Source organism: Uloborus diversus, chromosome 9, assembly GCF_026930045.1.
Source record: "Uloborus diversus isolate 005 chromosome 9, Udiv.v.3.1, whole genome shotgun sequence".
NCBI classification, from domain to species: Eukaryota; Metazoa; Arthropoda; class Arachnida; order Araneae; family Uloboridae; genus Uloborus; species Uloborus diversus.
Genome location: NC_072739.1, coordinates 154,712,154 through 154,726,973, shown reverse-complemented (window position 1 = coordinate 154,726,973; position 14,820 = coordinate 154,712,154). Strand labels below are relative to the sequence as shown.

General features: G+C 33.4%; 1 protein-coding gene across 1 annotated transcript in view; it reads left to right on the top strand.

Moving 5' to 3' along the window:
- Nucleotides 1-14,820, top strand: part of LOC129229650 (OCIA domain-containing protein 1-like) — a 30,789-nt gene that overhangs the window by 3,289 nt on the left and 12,680 nt on the right. Inside the window, exon 5 of the mRNA XM_054864004.1 lies at nucleotides 7,522-7,651. Coding sequence (XP_054719979.1) covers nucleotides 7,522-7,651 — 130 coding nt within the window. The remainder of the gene's footprint in view (nucleotides 1-7,521; nucleotides 7,652-14,820) is intronic.

Here is a 14,820-nt window from a genome sequence, read left to right as displayed (position 1 = left end):
TTCAGTTAGAAAAAAAGAAAAAAACTTCTACAGCTATAATAATTGATAATTGCCTTAGCTGATTTTTGCAACCATTAAATGATAATCTTGTGTATGAGGTCATTGTAATACCTTTATAGATAAGATTTGTTTTACACAGTGGTGCCCACATAGGGGTTGTCGTGGCGCACACTGCGCTATTGAAGTTTTTAGGGGGATGTTTTAAGGAGTATGTTTCTCGTTTTTGGGGGGCACCCGAGTTGGGAGGTTCTTTGTGATATTGGGAGAGGGGAGGATTTGATCTTGCTTTTGGGGGAGATGGGCACCCCTGTCTTGCAAGTGAAAATTTATTCCATTGAAGAGATTCAGTATTATTTTAAATTACTAGGGGCTCCACTCCCCGCTCGCTGACGCTCAACATAATCCAAAGATTCTTGCACAATTTTATTTGGAACTCGAAGATTTATGTCTTTTAGGAAGAATCAGATTAAAATAATTGCTACGAATAGAAAAAATGAAAATTCCGTTCCCCCTCCCCTAAAAAATAAAATTTAAGCAACGAGCTCAATTTATTTCAAACAACATTAAAATATATTTAGCAAAACTATTAATAAACTATTTAAAAACCCTTTAAAACCCCAACTCTTAATGTATCGTATCACATAAATCGTTTGAGGTGCTTGATATCAGATGTCTTAGATTTCTCATTGCAAGCTTAGACGTTACCATTTTTTCAGAATCCTTGCAAATATGTAAATGCAGAGCACCCCATGCTTTTTTACATTAAAGTTAATTGTTTGATCAATTATTTTATTCCCATTGTTTTAAGCTAATTTATACTTATTTTGTAGTAAGTTACCCCCCTAAGCCAGGGCTAAAACAGAGTATTTCTGCCTTAGCCCTGGCTTAGGGCGGTAACTTACTACAAAATACCATGCTTTGCCATCAATCTTTGAGTTGAACCACACCATTGCTGCGGTCACTCATCTGGTTTGCTAAAAAGCACGAAGCTGCAGTCCTCGGATGGAATAACTGAGCTGGTGGTGTATTTTAAGTAATTTATACTTAGCTGTGACTCTGTGAGACATCCTCTCCCTGTTGAATGTACTTAATATTAAAAGATTATTTTTTACTTTTTAGTTCATTCATGTATAAGAGCGTGTTTATTAGTTTTTTAAAACTATTAATTTATTAATATTTTACTTAGCAGTTTGTAAGAATCATTGCTTTAAATACGTTAAAAAATATAGATATATAAGCAGAGCCGACGAGCAGCCATGCCAGCCTAGTCGAAAACGGAGGAGCCGGCCCCTGGGGGGGGGAGGGGTTCGGAGTCCCAGTAGTATAAATCCTATAAGTGTTATAGAGAGAGGGGGCTGGCAAGGGGCCGTTGGCTCTTGGTGGTCCTCTATTTAAGGCTGGAAGCTCTGACTTTTTAACTTATGTTCTTCTTGCAGGCAAGCCCGCGTCACCTCTCCAGATATTTCCTAGCACAGTTTAAAAACTAAAAAATCATCGTGCAACAGTATATCCGTGGGGGGGGGGGGGGCATAATGAAGCGCTTAAATCATTTTTTTTTCTTTTCTGGTGGAAAATTTAGCACTTTTACAATCTAAATTTTCAATTTAAAAAAAAAAAATCATGTGTAGAGAAAACTTAATGAGATAGTACTTTTTCTCCCACAACTCCCTACTGTACCTACCTTTCAGCACGAATCCTTAGAATTGTCATATATGACAAGAGAAGTAGTAAATTATTGCCATGACCCATGCCCGAGTTCGAGCTCAGTTCGTCTCGGCGAAAAACAGCTGCTCTATCCATTTGAGTTCTGTTTTTCGCCGAGCTCCATCCACTTGTGACACAAGTGACTGTTCCTGGCAGACATTTTGTCTGTTAACTGAAGACTGTTCTGACAAAAGTTTGCTCTGTATTGAAATAAGATGTATTCAGCTGGTAATTAATGGATAGTGGCGGCTCCAGGGCCGTGCAGTCTGAGCAGCCGCACAGGGCCCCGCAGCTAAAGGACTCCGCGCTGACTTACAGTAAAACTCTTGCAGTGAGAAATCTACAGTTTTTGAAAAAACTAAAAATTTAAAACAGAAGTTTCTTACAAGTTCAGAACAACTTAGTAAAACGATACGATCAAGTATTAAAATGTTAGAGACTGGAAGGTTTTTTAAATAAGTTTAATTGTTCTAGAGTTTTTTAAAATAATTAAATAAGTCTTTGAGTGCACTTGAAAAGTGCTTCAATTTTATTTCTTATCTAGTGTATAAACTTTAAACTGGTTGAATGTCAAGGATTTACTCTCATGTTACCGTTTTCCGAATCTCCACACCATTTCTTTTAAGAGTTTTTATTTATTTTTTACTAGTTATTTTGTTTGTTGTTTGGTTTGGGGGATGATCAAAAATTAACTCTATCAAATGCTGATGTGAGCAAGTGATGATGCGTTTCGAACTCTTGTCTCTCTGTCGATCAATGTCGACGATTTGCAGAACCAAAAAAAATTATTTTGCATTTTCTTGATTTGCAAAAAAGTGTGAAACTTGTAAAAAGTTTTGATTTGGCTATATTTTTCCTGATATTTTTCTAGTTCAAATTATGCCGAATAAGGCCTCAAAACCCAGGATTTTTACATCTATTTTTCCAAATTTTTCCCGGGGGAGAAACCCCCGCACCCCCTTAAACTGAGTATTCTTTATGGCATGTACTCTCAATAAAAGATCACCGCAATATAAAAAAAAAATTAAAAAAAAAGGGACAAAAAATTGCTGTCTCACGATTGTCGATGTTGATTAGTCTAAATTCTAGAATATAGTTAGGACAAAACGCCAAAGGGTAAGACTAACTAACAGATACTGATTTTTGAACTTATTGCACTTATATGATATTTGTACAAAACGGTTCTTCATTTCAGTTGACATTTTTTAGCATATACTTAAAAACAGTAGAGCTGTTTGGGGCTGCCCAGCCCACCAGTTTAAATTTTTCCAGGAGTATGGGTCAAAGGGTCTAAATGCAAATTTTATCGGAAAACAACTAAAAACGCACACACTTATATATAAAAATATTAATTTTTCAATACCTTTGGGAAGGAAGGCAATAGACCCCTTTAAATGATTGACGGGGCCCGCCAATTGTCGCCCAAGATAATTTTTGTGCTTTGTCCATATGCTTACGCTACAATATGCTGCAAGCACCCCACATTTTCCTTAAAAAAGACAAAAAAAACCCACATTTCTTTTTAAAAAATCCAGATTTAGTTGGGGTTTTTTGAGTTTTATTTAAAAAAAACCCTGGGTCCATGGGCTTTTTTAAAAAAACCTGGGTTTTTGTCAACCCTGTTACTACCACATGGTAATGAGGAATGGCATGAGAATTTATTGTGTGACATGACTCCTTGTCCTACTAAAACGAACTAAAACAATATTAAAAAATTAAATATACTTAAACAATTAGTATTTGAGACACTTAAATTGATCATTTGCAGAAAGGGCATTTATAAGAGTTCAAATTGAGTTAGCTGTGGTTTTCCCATGCTTGTATGTAGAGACATCGACTAGTGTAGCAGGGAAGTCAATTCTTGTACAACAAAGCACTTTATTTAGGGGTCACATTTTTTGTTTAATGCAGAAAGGGTGTAAGTCCCGGATTTATGCCCTTTCTGCACTGAACGCGAAGGAAGATATATTAAGATACAATGGCAATATCCTAGAATAACTAGATTTTTTGGCATGATGAAGTAATAACAAATAACTCCTTTGATCTAACATAATTTGGGTAATGGTAGGTTCGTCAGTTTTGGGGGTTAGAGGGGGATTCAAAATCACGGAATCCAAATGAAATTTGCTAATTTCTCAAGGGCAAATTCTTTATTAACATGACTCTGGGAACTGCAAAAAAACTGTAAGCTTTCTGTGAGATGTACGTTGCCGAAATAAGAACAACACTGCAGGAGACTTTTTCTAGAAATGACACTGAAGAAATTTAACAAGATTGCTGATGACTTTCCTCTGAGAGGACATTCGTTTGTCCTTTGCGACTGGGATTTTGGGACAGTAAAGCCAATGTTCAACAGATATGACAGTTTATAACCATGTGAAATCCAATCTCTTATAAGTGAAATCCTGAAATTACTTCAAGATTCACCGTCAAATTTGTTGATAACAATGAAATCTGTAACTACTTAAACAGGTGCCTTTCATTTTTTAAGAAGCCTTATCTCCCAAATTTCTACAGGGCTACAAATGTTTTCAATTATTAACATTCATGACTCTTAAATATTCGATAGAACATCAAAGAAACGGTTTCAGGCTAGCTATTTTATAGACGGTTTTCAAGAGAATATTGTGAAGTAATGCTTGTTGTCTGAACTACCTTTGCCAATATTGAGTATAAAAGGAAAATTTTCATATTGTTGAAAGAAATAACAAATATCAAGTTAATTACTCAGTGCAATTTTGAACATAGACATACTAATGTGTACATTGAACTTGGTACACAAAACTTAGACAAGAGAAGAATAGAATAAAAGGAGAGGCCATGGAGGATGTATTTGATGAATATGAGTATAGATTTTATACACATGTAAAACTTTTGCTTTTTATCTCAGTTTGTTAGTTTGTTTTTTTTTTTTACGCCAGACTTTTTAATTTGCTAAAACAAGACGAGAGAAAGAGAAAAATACATGATGCATTTCTTAAGATAATGAATTTATGAATACAGACTTCACGAATTATTTTTGTCACTTTGTAATATTTTTACTATAATAAATCAGTTTGAAACAAATCTGTTTCACTTGATTTAACATTTTTATCACTGTAAACATGTCTTTCAGCATATGTATTGCAGAAAGGGCATAAGTTCAAATTAAAAATAATTAAAATTAATTTCAGTGACAAAATGAAACATAATTTATGGTGAGGTAATGATACTACTTGTGGCTAGATTAGTCATAAAAAATTTCGTACAATTTAGTTCATTCCTGAATGAAATACTCGCTTTTTATTGATTCCTGAAAAGTTGTTGGACTTATGCCCTTTCTGAAATAATCGATCCACTTGTGAAAGGCATAATAAATAAATAAGTTTGTACTTTTAATTAAACAAGTTATTAAGCAACATAAACAGTCACACAAGGTGTGTGACATGCCACTGAGATGAGAATTCACATGTTGTGAACCAAAAATGTACTAAAATTTAAATTATTATGAAAAAATTGTTGGCAGGTTTAAATAGACGTATTTTTGATAAAATTAAAAATCATTGTTAAATGAATTATTCCTTAAAGTTTTTACTGTAAAAGGCATGTGACAGAAAAGTTACACTTTTTGAAGAATGACTCTTATGTTATTCATTTCAAATTTTAAATTGTATTAAAATCTTGCCTACCGTAGGGTATCGGCACCAGTAACAGACAAGGGGCCAGTTACAGACAGTCGTAAGTTTGGATTTAAATAATAAGAGTTTTAGGCGGGTGAAACTGATGTTGCTGCGACCCATGAATACAGTGCAACCATCTAATGTTTCAGTAAATTACCGCCCAATTAGCTAGCTAGTGTTTATCCGAGTGAATTTTATGTGCCAGTTGGTATCTAAACGGCAGTGGTGAAAGGTTATGAACTGTTTTAAATGTTGAATTGAATAAGGATTTAGATTTTAAATTAAAAAAACTTTAGCACATTTTCAAGGGAAAATTCTGTCCATTACTCATCCTTTCCTTATCTTATCTGTTACTGAGTATCATTAAAATTGTCGGTGTCTGTTACTGAGGGTCGGACCTTTTTTCGAAATTGAGCAAATAAAAATAGAATTAAACAATTCAGAGGATCCAGAAGCAGCCAAACATAGATGAGATGTGATTGCATGAGAGAAAAATAGTTTAAAAAGTCTAAATACATTTAAAGACTCATAAAATTGAGTCAACCTGAGAGCGACGTCTTAAGCATGTCTGTTACTGGTGTTGTTACCCTAGTTATAATACAGTGAAAAACATTTAACACAAAACTTCGGGAACCAATGTTTTTTTCAAAGTTAAAGATATGTATTAAGTCGTACAGGGGTCGAAGTAGTCCTATATATCCTATATTTCCTATATTTTCAAAAAAAGCATCAAAATCGTCCTATATTTCCTATATTTTTCAAAAATGTCCTTTATTTCCTATGTTCCCGTTTTATACCAAATATATCTTTTAAAAAGAACAGTAAATAAACTTTCTGACATCAGATTTTTCGCTGAAAGTACGTGCCCAAACGAATTTCAAATTAAAGAACTCAACTGACTAAATTCTGCTACAGGCATCATCTCTCATTGGCTACAGCTGTGTGACGTCACTCTATAGTGGGTGGAGTTTCGAGAACTAATGCTGAAGTTGGTTTTAGAATTTTGCATTTGGGGGGGAGAGGCAACAGCCGTTTGTTTTGTTTTCCATCATGGTTTTCGTTGGTATATTTTTGCGTTCAGTGCATTTTCTGATCAGAATGTTCTAATTTTCTTTTTGCAATCTTTTCTTTTTGTGGAATTTTGGGATCGTGGAATGGTTAGTTCCTTATGATGTTAAAACGTAGTTTGTTGTAATAAGTGGAATTATAATGGCAAAATCACATCGCTTAACAACATTTCGTGTGGAGTTGTTGAACCAGGAGGACATTAATTCTACAAATTTTGGTGCATGGTGCACTAAAGGAAAAGATGATTTTACCGCTTTTTGCCATTTTTACAACTGTTCAGTGTCCATAAGCAATAGTGGATTTTCGCAATTGAGGCAGCATGCTAAAACATTCAAGCATTAAGAAAACTCTGAAAAACGTCAGAAGGATCCTTCTCAAGCTCTGTTTGTTCTTAATACAAGCGGTAAAGGGTTCAGTTTAGATATAAAATCTAAGAGCAGTGGAATCAGTACTTGGGTCATGAGTGAGGAAGAAAAAAATAAAAATTATCTTTGTTCAAATTTTGTTTTGGTTATTTAGTCTATAAAGTACACCTTTTTCAAAAATTATTCTTTCAACTACAGGAAAGTACATATACATTATAGATGTAAGGTATTTTGTTTGAGGTTTTTTTTAAACAAAATCATTGATAAGAATAACTGAATAATATATGATATGTATTATTTCTTTTTTCATAGCAAAATTATTCATATAATGTGTCCTATATTTGTCCTATATTTTTTGTGGAAAATGTCCTATATGTGACAAGTCGGTCACTTCCACCCCTGGTCGTACAATGTGCTCTCTGGACCATTATAGAATTTAGTGTCAAATGAGTTTTCATGTTATGTGTGTCTTTCACTGCATGCAGCGGTCGATCCAGGGGAAAAATTCTCCTTATTGAAAATCATTTGTTAATTTATTTTTAAAAAAATAAAAACGAGTTTCTAAACTGCATTTAATAGTTACTGATATTTTGCCTTGAAAATTTCATATCTGTATTTTGTATTTTCTCAATTTATTAGGGAAGAATCCACACTTAAATCAAAAATATAATGAAATGAAAAAGAAAAAAAAGGTGTTAATAAGATAATTTGTAAATATTTTTTAGGTGCTGCATTTGTTGGTTGGATATTGGGAAAATTCTCATATAGAAAAATTTGTGAAGAAAAGTTTTTGCATGTAAAAAATGGTCAAATTGCAAATGCCATACGAAAAAAGAGAGGTCTTACCACTGAAACGTATGAATGCATATTATTTCTTAATTATCTTCAAGTTTTAATTCAGTCAAACTATTATTTTGAAAGTTACGACAGAATGGAAAACAAATAAATGTATCTTCTTGAAATTCATTAAATTAATTATATTTTTAATCTAAAATTTTATCTTAATTTTATTTAGATTTTTTTTTTTTTTTTAATTTCATGGTTAGGTATTTGAAATAAATTAACCAAGTGCTGCAATGTGTATTAATTCAAATCCATTGTGACCTTCTTTTGAAAATTCAATTAAGAACTCATTTGATGCTATCAAATTTCCCTTTTATAAAAACACTTTCTTAATGGAGAAAGATTTTATTGGTAGTTGCTTAAAATTGCTGGTTGGTTAAAATTCTCTGGCCTATGCAGGATTTTTTGAAGTGGAGAAAGAAGATCTTCACCATTTTTTTCAGTAAACTCCTGATTATCCATGGGGCAAATTATCCACAGCCTTTCACACTTCCAGGGGGGGGGGGTCGGCATTGGGGCCATTTCACAGAATTTTGTCCGACTGCCGAGTCCACAACTTGACACTTTTTTTCCTACAACTATTTAATTTACTACATGAAATGCACCGCCAGCTCAGGCATTTCCAGCCGAGGACTGCAGTTTCGTGCTAAATAGCACTCAACAGTCCGGCTTAGGAAAGTGACTGAGCTGGAGATGGAAAACCTCTTAAGGAAGCCAAAAGTGCCAACCAAACTGGTAGCTAATATAGAATTAGTACAGACCAGACAAGTGACCGAAGCAATGGTTCGGTTCAACTCGAAGATTGAGGGCAAGGCATGGTATATTAGTAAATTACCGCCCATTAGCCATAGCTAAAGCAGAATTACATGAAATACACCCCCCAGCTCAGTCATTTCCAGCCGAGGACTGCAGTTTCGTGCTTGTTAGCACTCTTAATTAGCACCCTGCTAATAAGCATGAAACTGCAGTCCTCGGCTGGAAATGACTGAGCTGGCGGTGTATTTCATGTAATTCTGCTTCAGCCCTGGCTAATGGGCGGTAATTTATTTAATTTATTGTTTGATTTGCACATCATTTTATTTTAAGTTAATCCTACCAACACACAAACTCAAAATAAAACAATGCTAATCAAACAGTAAATTAAATAGTTATGGCAAAAAAAAAAGTGTGTCATGTTGCAGACTCTACCATTTGGCCAAAATACTGTGAAATGGCCCATTGATAAACAGAATGCAGATAAATGCACACATTTTAACTTGACAAGTGAAAAATCTATTTTTAAACATTTCTATTTCTTCCTTCCCTCTCCCTTCCAATGACATCAAACCTTGCAAGGTCACTGAATGCTGACTAGTTAAAACCTAATTTTTTAGATTTGCACCATTTCCTGCTTTAGATCGATGACTTAATGATTTTTAGACCTATTCTCAGGATTCGAAAATATCCGATATTTTGATATATATCCGATATTAGCACAAATTAAAGTCTTCAAAATAGTATATGCATCCTCAAATCACTCTTTATTTTCTTACATTATTATTACAATATGTAGAATTTAAATTAAGTTTTCTTTTTATTATTTTTATCTAATATTTCATTTTACGTTTTTATCAATTTTATTGCATATACTTAGCATTAGCAGTTTTACCCATTTTTCTTCTGTTAGCTACTTTTACATCAATATGATTCAGGTATAAAAAATATGCATTAGTCGGTGCACAGTCATTAGACATTTTTTTTCTGACCAATGTTTAATAATTAATTACTCACTTTTAACACAAATTAAATTGCTACATTACTAATAATTTCATGAATATAAAATGAAAAAGGAATTACATTACTCTGTTATATTATTGATGTACTAGTACATCATTAAAATATAGTACATCACTTTCTAGTTATTTTTAATAATAAATGAACAATATTACTATGGTAATATAACTTTTATATTGAAAATACCATAGTTGAAAAAATAAATGTCAAAAATATCAAGATATTTTCAAAATAAATATCTGGTATATATTGTGATATATATCGACTGATATATATCGGCAAACCCTGCCTATTCTACTTTCTGATTTCCAGATCTATGCCATTTATCTGTGTAAACGAGTGAACAGATCTGTCTTGAAAAATTCCTCTCTCCTCCTCTATGCATTTTTGCTGTAACCTAGTCTGATCTGTTGCAGTTAATCTGCTTGTTCGATTTCCTCGCATTTATGTGTAATCTGTTTACAATAATGAGGAATCCCTTCTTAGCTTTTACATGCATTTTTTGCATACCCTGTAATTGCTTTACCTATAGTTTACATGTATGCAAGTGTTGTTGCTCTTTTTAAGCTGTTAAATACACTACCATCGTTTTTACCTAGTTTGTGGATTATCCGCAAATTCGCTTATCCACAGTTAGCATGCCACCCTATTCCACAAATAATCAGGAGTTTACTGTATTTCAATATCATGCAAAAGCTAGTACAGTAAAACCTGTCAACAACAATACTGTTGGGATCTAAAAAAATATTGTTATAGCAGTGGCGGCTCGTGCCTTAATTTAGCGGGTGGGCTCCGCTATACATTTATACAGATACAATGGAGAGGACTGCAGTTAGTAATGTTGAACAATATAAAATAGTCCTTATTGCAGTTGCTTCATTTCAAACTTCTCTTCCACTTCAAATTTGAAATTGTTTTAGAAAAATATCCCCTTGGGCATTTTTTGAAAATTCAAGGTAAACAATTTAAAGACAAGATACCCACCTCATTCGAAATCGAGGAAAAGCACACCTAGTGTGAGTGATCTAAAGCAATAACTTTTTAATTAATTAAACTAGAGCATTGAAACTCTCTTCATAAAGTTTGAAACAATCTGAAGTTTTAAAATAAACTATTTAAAAGAAATCGAATAGCTTGGTCATTTTTGAGGTTATGTGGCCCCTACGCCTTTAAGGACTTAAAGCAATGTACCGGATCAAAAATTGAAATAATTTAGGTTTGTTCCGCCTTAGAGTACTACAGAATAGAAAACACATATCAATAAGACCAAGAAAACGATTAATACTTATTACTTTAGCCAAATATCAGAACAAAAAAGAAAATTCAATAGATCTCGCCCAACTGAAGTTTTTTTTGTAAAAATTCAGAACTTTTCACACTCAAAACCATTTATTCGAAAACAAACTCTTCATTCAGAAATTCCGATCATATTAGTTCCAAACAGAAAAATAAATAATTAAAAATAATTATGCAATGCGATGCAATATAATCGGAAGGAACGCATAAAATGGAAAATGCCTGTTCCAGATATTTACAGCCGTTTAAGATTAAAGACAAATACAACAGAAGGACGGTGGAAAACGATATGAGCACTTTCTTTCATTCAGTGGGCTAGCCGTTTTTTGCCCCTTTGAGCTGTTGTTTCATACAAGTGACGTGTGTCAAATCCTTCCCCACCTACTATTGCCCTTCTACTGCTGTTGTTGAGTAGAGCTATTCTTTGGAGGGCTAGGGAGCTGGAGCCCATGCAGCAGCAATTGGAGTGACACGTCCTTCCCGTTTTGGTGTCTGTTTGAATCGCCGTGATTGGTTAGGAGTGGAGGTGTGGCAAGTCAGTCGAGGAGCAAACCAGTCGAAGCCCCAAGAATCATTCTCAGAGCTTACAAGCGCAAACGCTAACAGATGGAAAACTTTTCACATTTTAGAAGCGATATGCAGAGTGTTAGAGATTTAAAATGTGTTTCATGTCCCCAATTCAATGTTTGTTTGTTGTTGTTTTTTTAATTTTTTAGCGAAATACTAAACGTTATTTTGACATGATCTACTTAGTTGTGTACAATTTTTCTGGGTGGGCCTGGCCCACCCGGCCCATAGTGACGAGGCGCCCCTGTGTTATAGGCAAGTTATGGTTATAGACAGTTTGATTATTTATGCTATCACTTTGCTGGGACCAAGGAAAATATCCTTATAGACAGGTTTATGGTTATAGACCGTATTGTTATACACAGGTTTTACTGTAGTTGATTTTCTCAAATCCACCGACCTGAAATTGGCAAAGGATTTGAGAAGTAACAACAAAATTTGTGATCTAACATTAAGTAGGAATCAAAGAAAGAAATAAATTCTTATTTTAACTTTTATTTTTAGGTTTAGTTTCCATAATCTAGTTTTTATTAAGATCTATCATAATTAGTTTTATATTATGCTATGCCTTGATTTTGCCATCAGGACTTTATTGACCTCTGAAGTTAGGGGAAGCTCATTCTCATTTTGGACCCCTACTTTTTGTTTGGTGAATGTTTTCTAAATTCTACTCATTGCACAATGGAATTAAGCTTCAATTTTTTTTCTTGCTTTTCCCCCGCTGACAAATTTTTTTTATGCATTATATATGGTTGTATTGCTATTCTACAGTTGTTAAATCATATGACTAAAATGGAGCAAAATAAAAAAATACTAAAGCAATTTTTTTCTCTTTTGTATCTTTCTCTAGGTAAAAAAGTACAATATAACGTCTTTATCCAGACTAACTGGGATCAAAGGCAATTCGAATAAACAAAACTCTGGGTAGTATGGGTAATGAATAAAACACGTTCGTAAATAAGCAAACTTATCATTTATTACAGCAAAAAATGATGACTGTTACTCACAAACCCTTTATCATTCAGAGTTCAGCTTCAAATATGCTATGCTGTTTATTAGATTACTATAATTTATCACACGACCTGTGCAGGATTTGTATATTTAATCAAAATAAAGAGCGAATATTTGGCGCAGTTGTAGGATCCGTCCCTGCTATCATAATTTAAAATTATTATTTTAGTGAACAAAAAAAAATTTAACCCTGCAAATTTGATCCAGATAAACCATAGATTTTGATAAATGAGGTTCTACTATACAGGGTGTTTCAAAAAGAATGACCCGATTTGAAATGCATATGTATTATGAAAAATATTGAAAATAGACACTTCAGATTAATTTTATATTAGATTGATAATAATAAATTCTTTGAATTGTTTATACCATCTTCTAATGTTCTTTGAGGCAGGCGGTTCAACACCAGGGTATTCTCGATGAAAATCACGCTGAACAGTTGTTACGGACTCACACTTCACGAAGCGTAGAACAAAATACGATTTTTGTCGAGCAACCGCCATTTTCACAAACGCTGAAATGGCGGGTGAAGAAAGAGAGTTAGCGCTACCTGTTGGCAACTCTGTGAAACTCGAGATTTTTCTCATTCTAATGATACCTTTATTTAATGAAGCAGATTAAAATCTAAATAGTTATGATTTTTTTGAAATCGGGCTCTTCTTTTTGAAACACCCTGTATATAAAATTGGAGTTCTTAATCGAAGGCAGAAATTGAAGTTCTTAGGACCTCCCTAAACATTCTGAGGGGAAGCTCAAGCTTCCTGAGCTATTTAGTAATCAGGCCCTGGTAGCCATGTGACAGAGTTCATTATTTTATGCTTTTTTGGTTAATTTATTAATTTTTTTTATTGATCTATCATTTTAAATACTCATTTCAGCATTTGGATTTTATATGATTCTAATCATATGTGCATGGTATGTCTGAATTTTATTATGTAATTTCATAGTGCAATTAAAAAATTAAAACATAAGTAGCTAAAATCTCAAGCACTAAAACTAGTAAAAATAAACAAATGACATGAACGAAAATACATAAAAGAAACTTGCTTTTTAGGATGGAATTTTCTCTCTTTATGTAAATAACTAGCAAAAATACCCGGTGTTGCCTGGGTCAGTAATAATTGTAAGAAACAATCGCTAATTTCTTTCGTTTTCTGTTTTAACTGAAAGAACTCAAAACACACCGCTTTCACGTTATTAAAAATCAAGCTTCTTCCTTACCCATAAAAGTAAAATAGCAATAAGTATAAAGAACCAACGAATATTCATTTTGAAACGAAAGCACAAATTTAAGCATATAAAAATTTGAAGAATTTCCAAAATATGAACTAACAAAAACAAAGATCACTAAAAAATCAGTTAGTTTGCTTCATTTAATTAAATAGTACACACACACAAAAAGAAAAAAAAAAGCTCTCTACTATGTTTCCCTCAGGGTGCGGAAAGTAGAGTTTCCAAATGTTTAAATGACTTTAAACTCATGTTTGCTCCGGAGAAGCCTTGATTCAAAATTTTCATTAAGATTACTTTTAATATTGCTGTTGTTAGGCAACGAATTTTTGTAACAATGGGTTTTATATTTAATCACATAGAGTGAAGAAATTACATAGAGAGGCCCTCTATATACTAAGAAATTGAAGCCGGAAGTTGCACCGCTGTATCACAAGATCCTTAGCTTCTTGAGATACATCTTGATTCAAAACACTCCATTACTGAATCTCAATTGGTTGTTAATTTAATCTTAGATATCTTTGCAAGTTTATGAAGCAGGTTTTCGAAATTGTATTAAAACATGAATTAAAATGCAAACCAATCCACCAACCACTTTATAAAGTCTCTTTGCGAGATTGGTGAAAACTATACTCGCGAAGCGATCACGTTATCATAACCCCGCTCTTCATTGCACCGCTGTATCCCATAATTCTGACTTCAATTTCATCTCTTTTTTGCCATAGACGGAGCCTTTCTATGTGTATTTCTTTACTTTATGATTAATCATAACATGGGTAAATTACATGAAATTTACTGTTTTCCAACATAACTTTTTTAAACTAAGTTTTTAATTAATAAATTATAGCCTGAGTTGCTTGTATAGCCAGACTTGCTGATGAAAAAATTGGTTAATGGATACATCATGTGACTGGTGGGAGGCATGGTGAAAACTTTGGCAGCATGGTTGCTAGATGGCAGGATTATCTCTAGTTTTGCACTCGACATGTATTTAAACAACTTGTTATTTACAACTTAGAATAACAAACTTACAAATCGGACTCCATAAAAGATCATTCTTAAGTGTTCCATCAATTCTATTTATTTTATTTCTCGCGGGCGTTGATCGTCTGCTACGATCAACACCCGCTGTTGCTAGGATATCCACCAGTCACATGGTTTGGTTTATGAGCAGCAAAAGGGTTGCCAACGCTCGGTCTATTTTAATTATTAGTCTATGGTTTAATCTTTAATCATTTGATGTGGAAATTACATGACATTTACTGTTTTCGATCACGATGCATTTAAGCTAAGTTTTTTAGCAA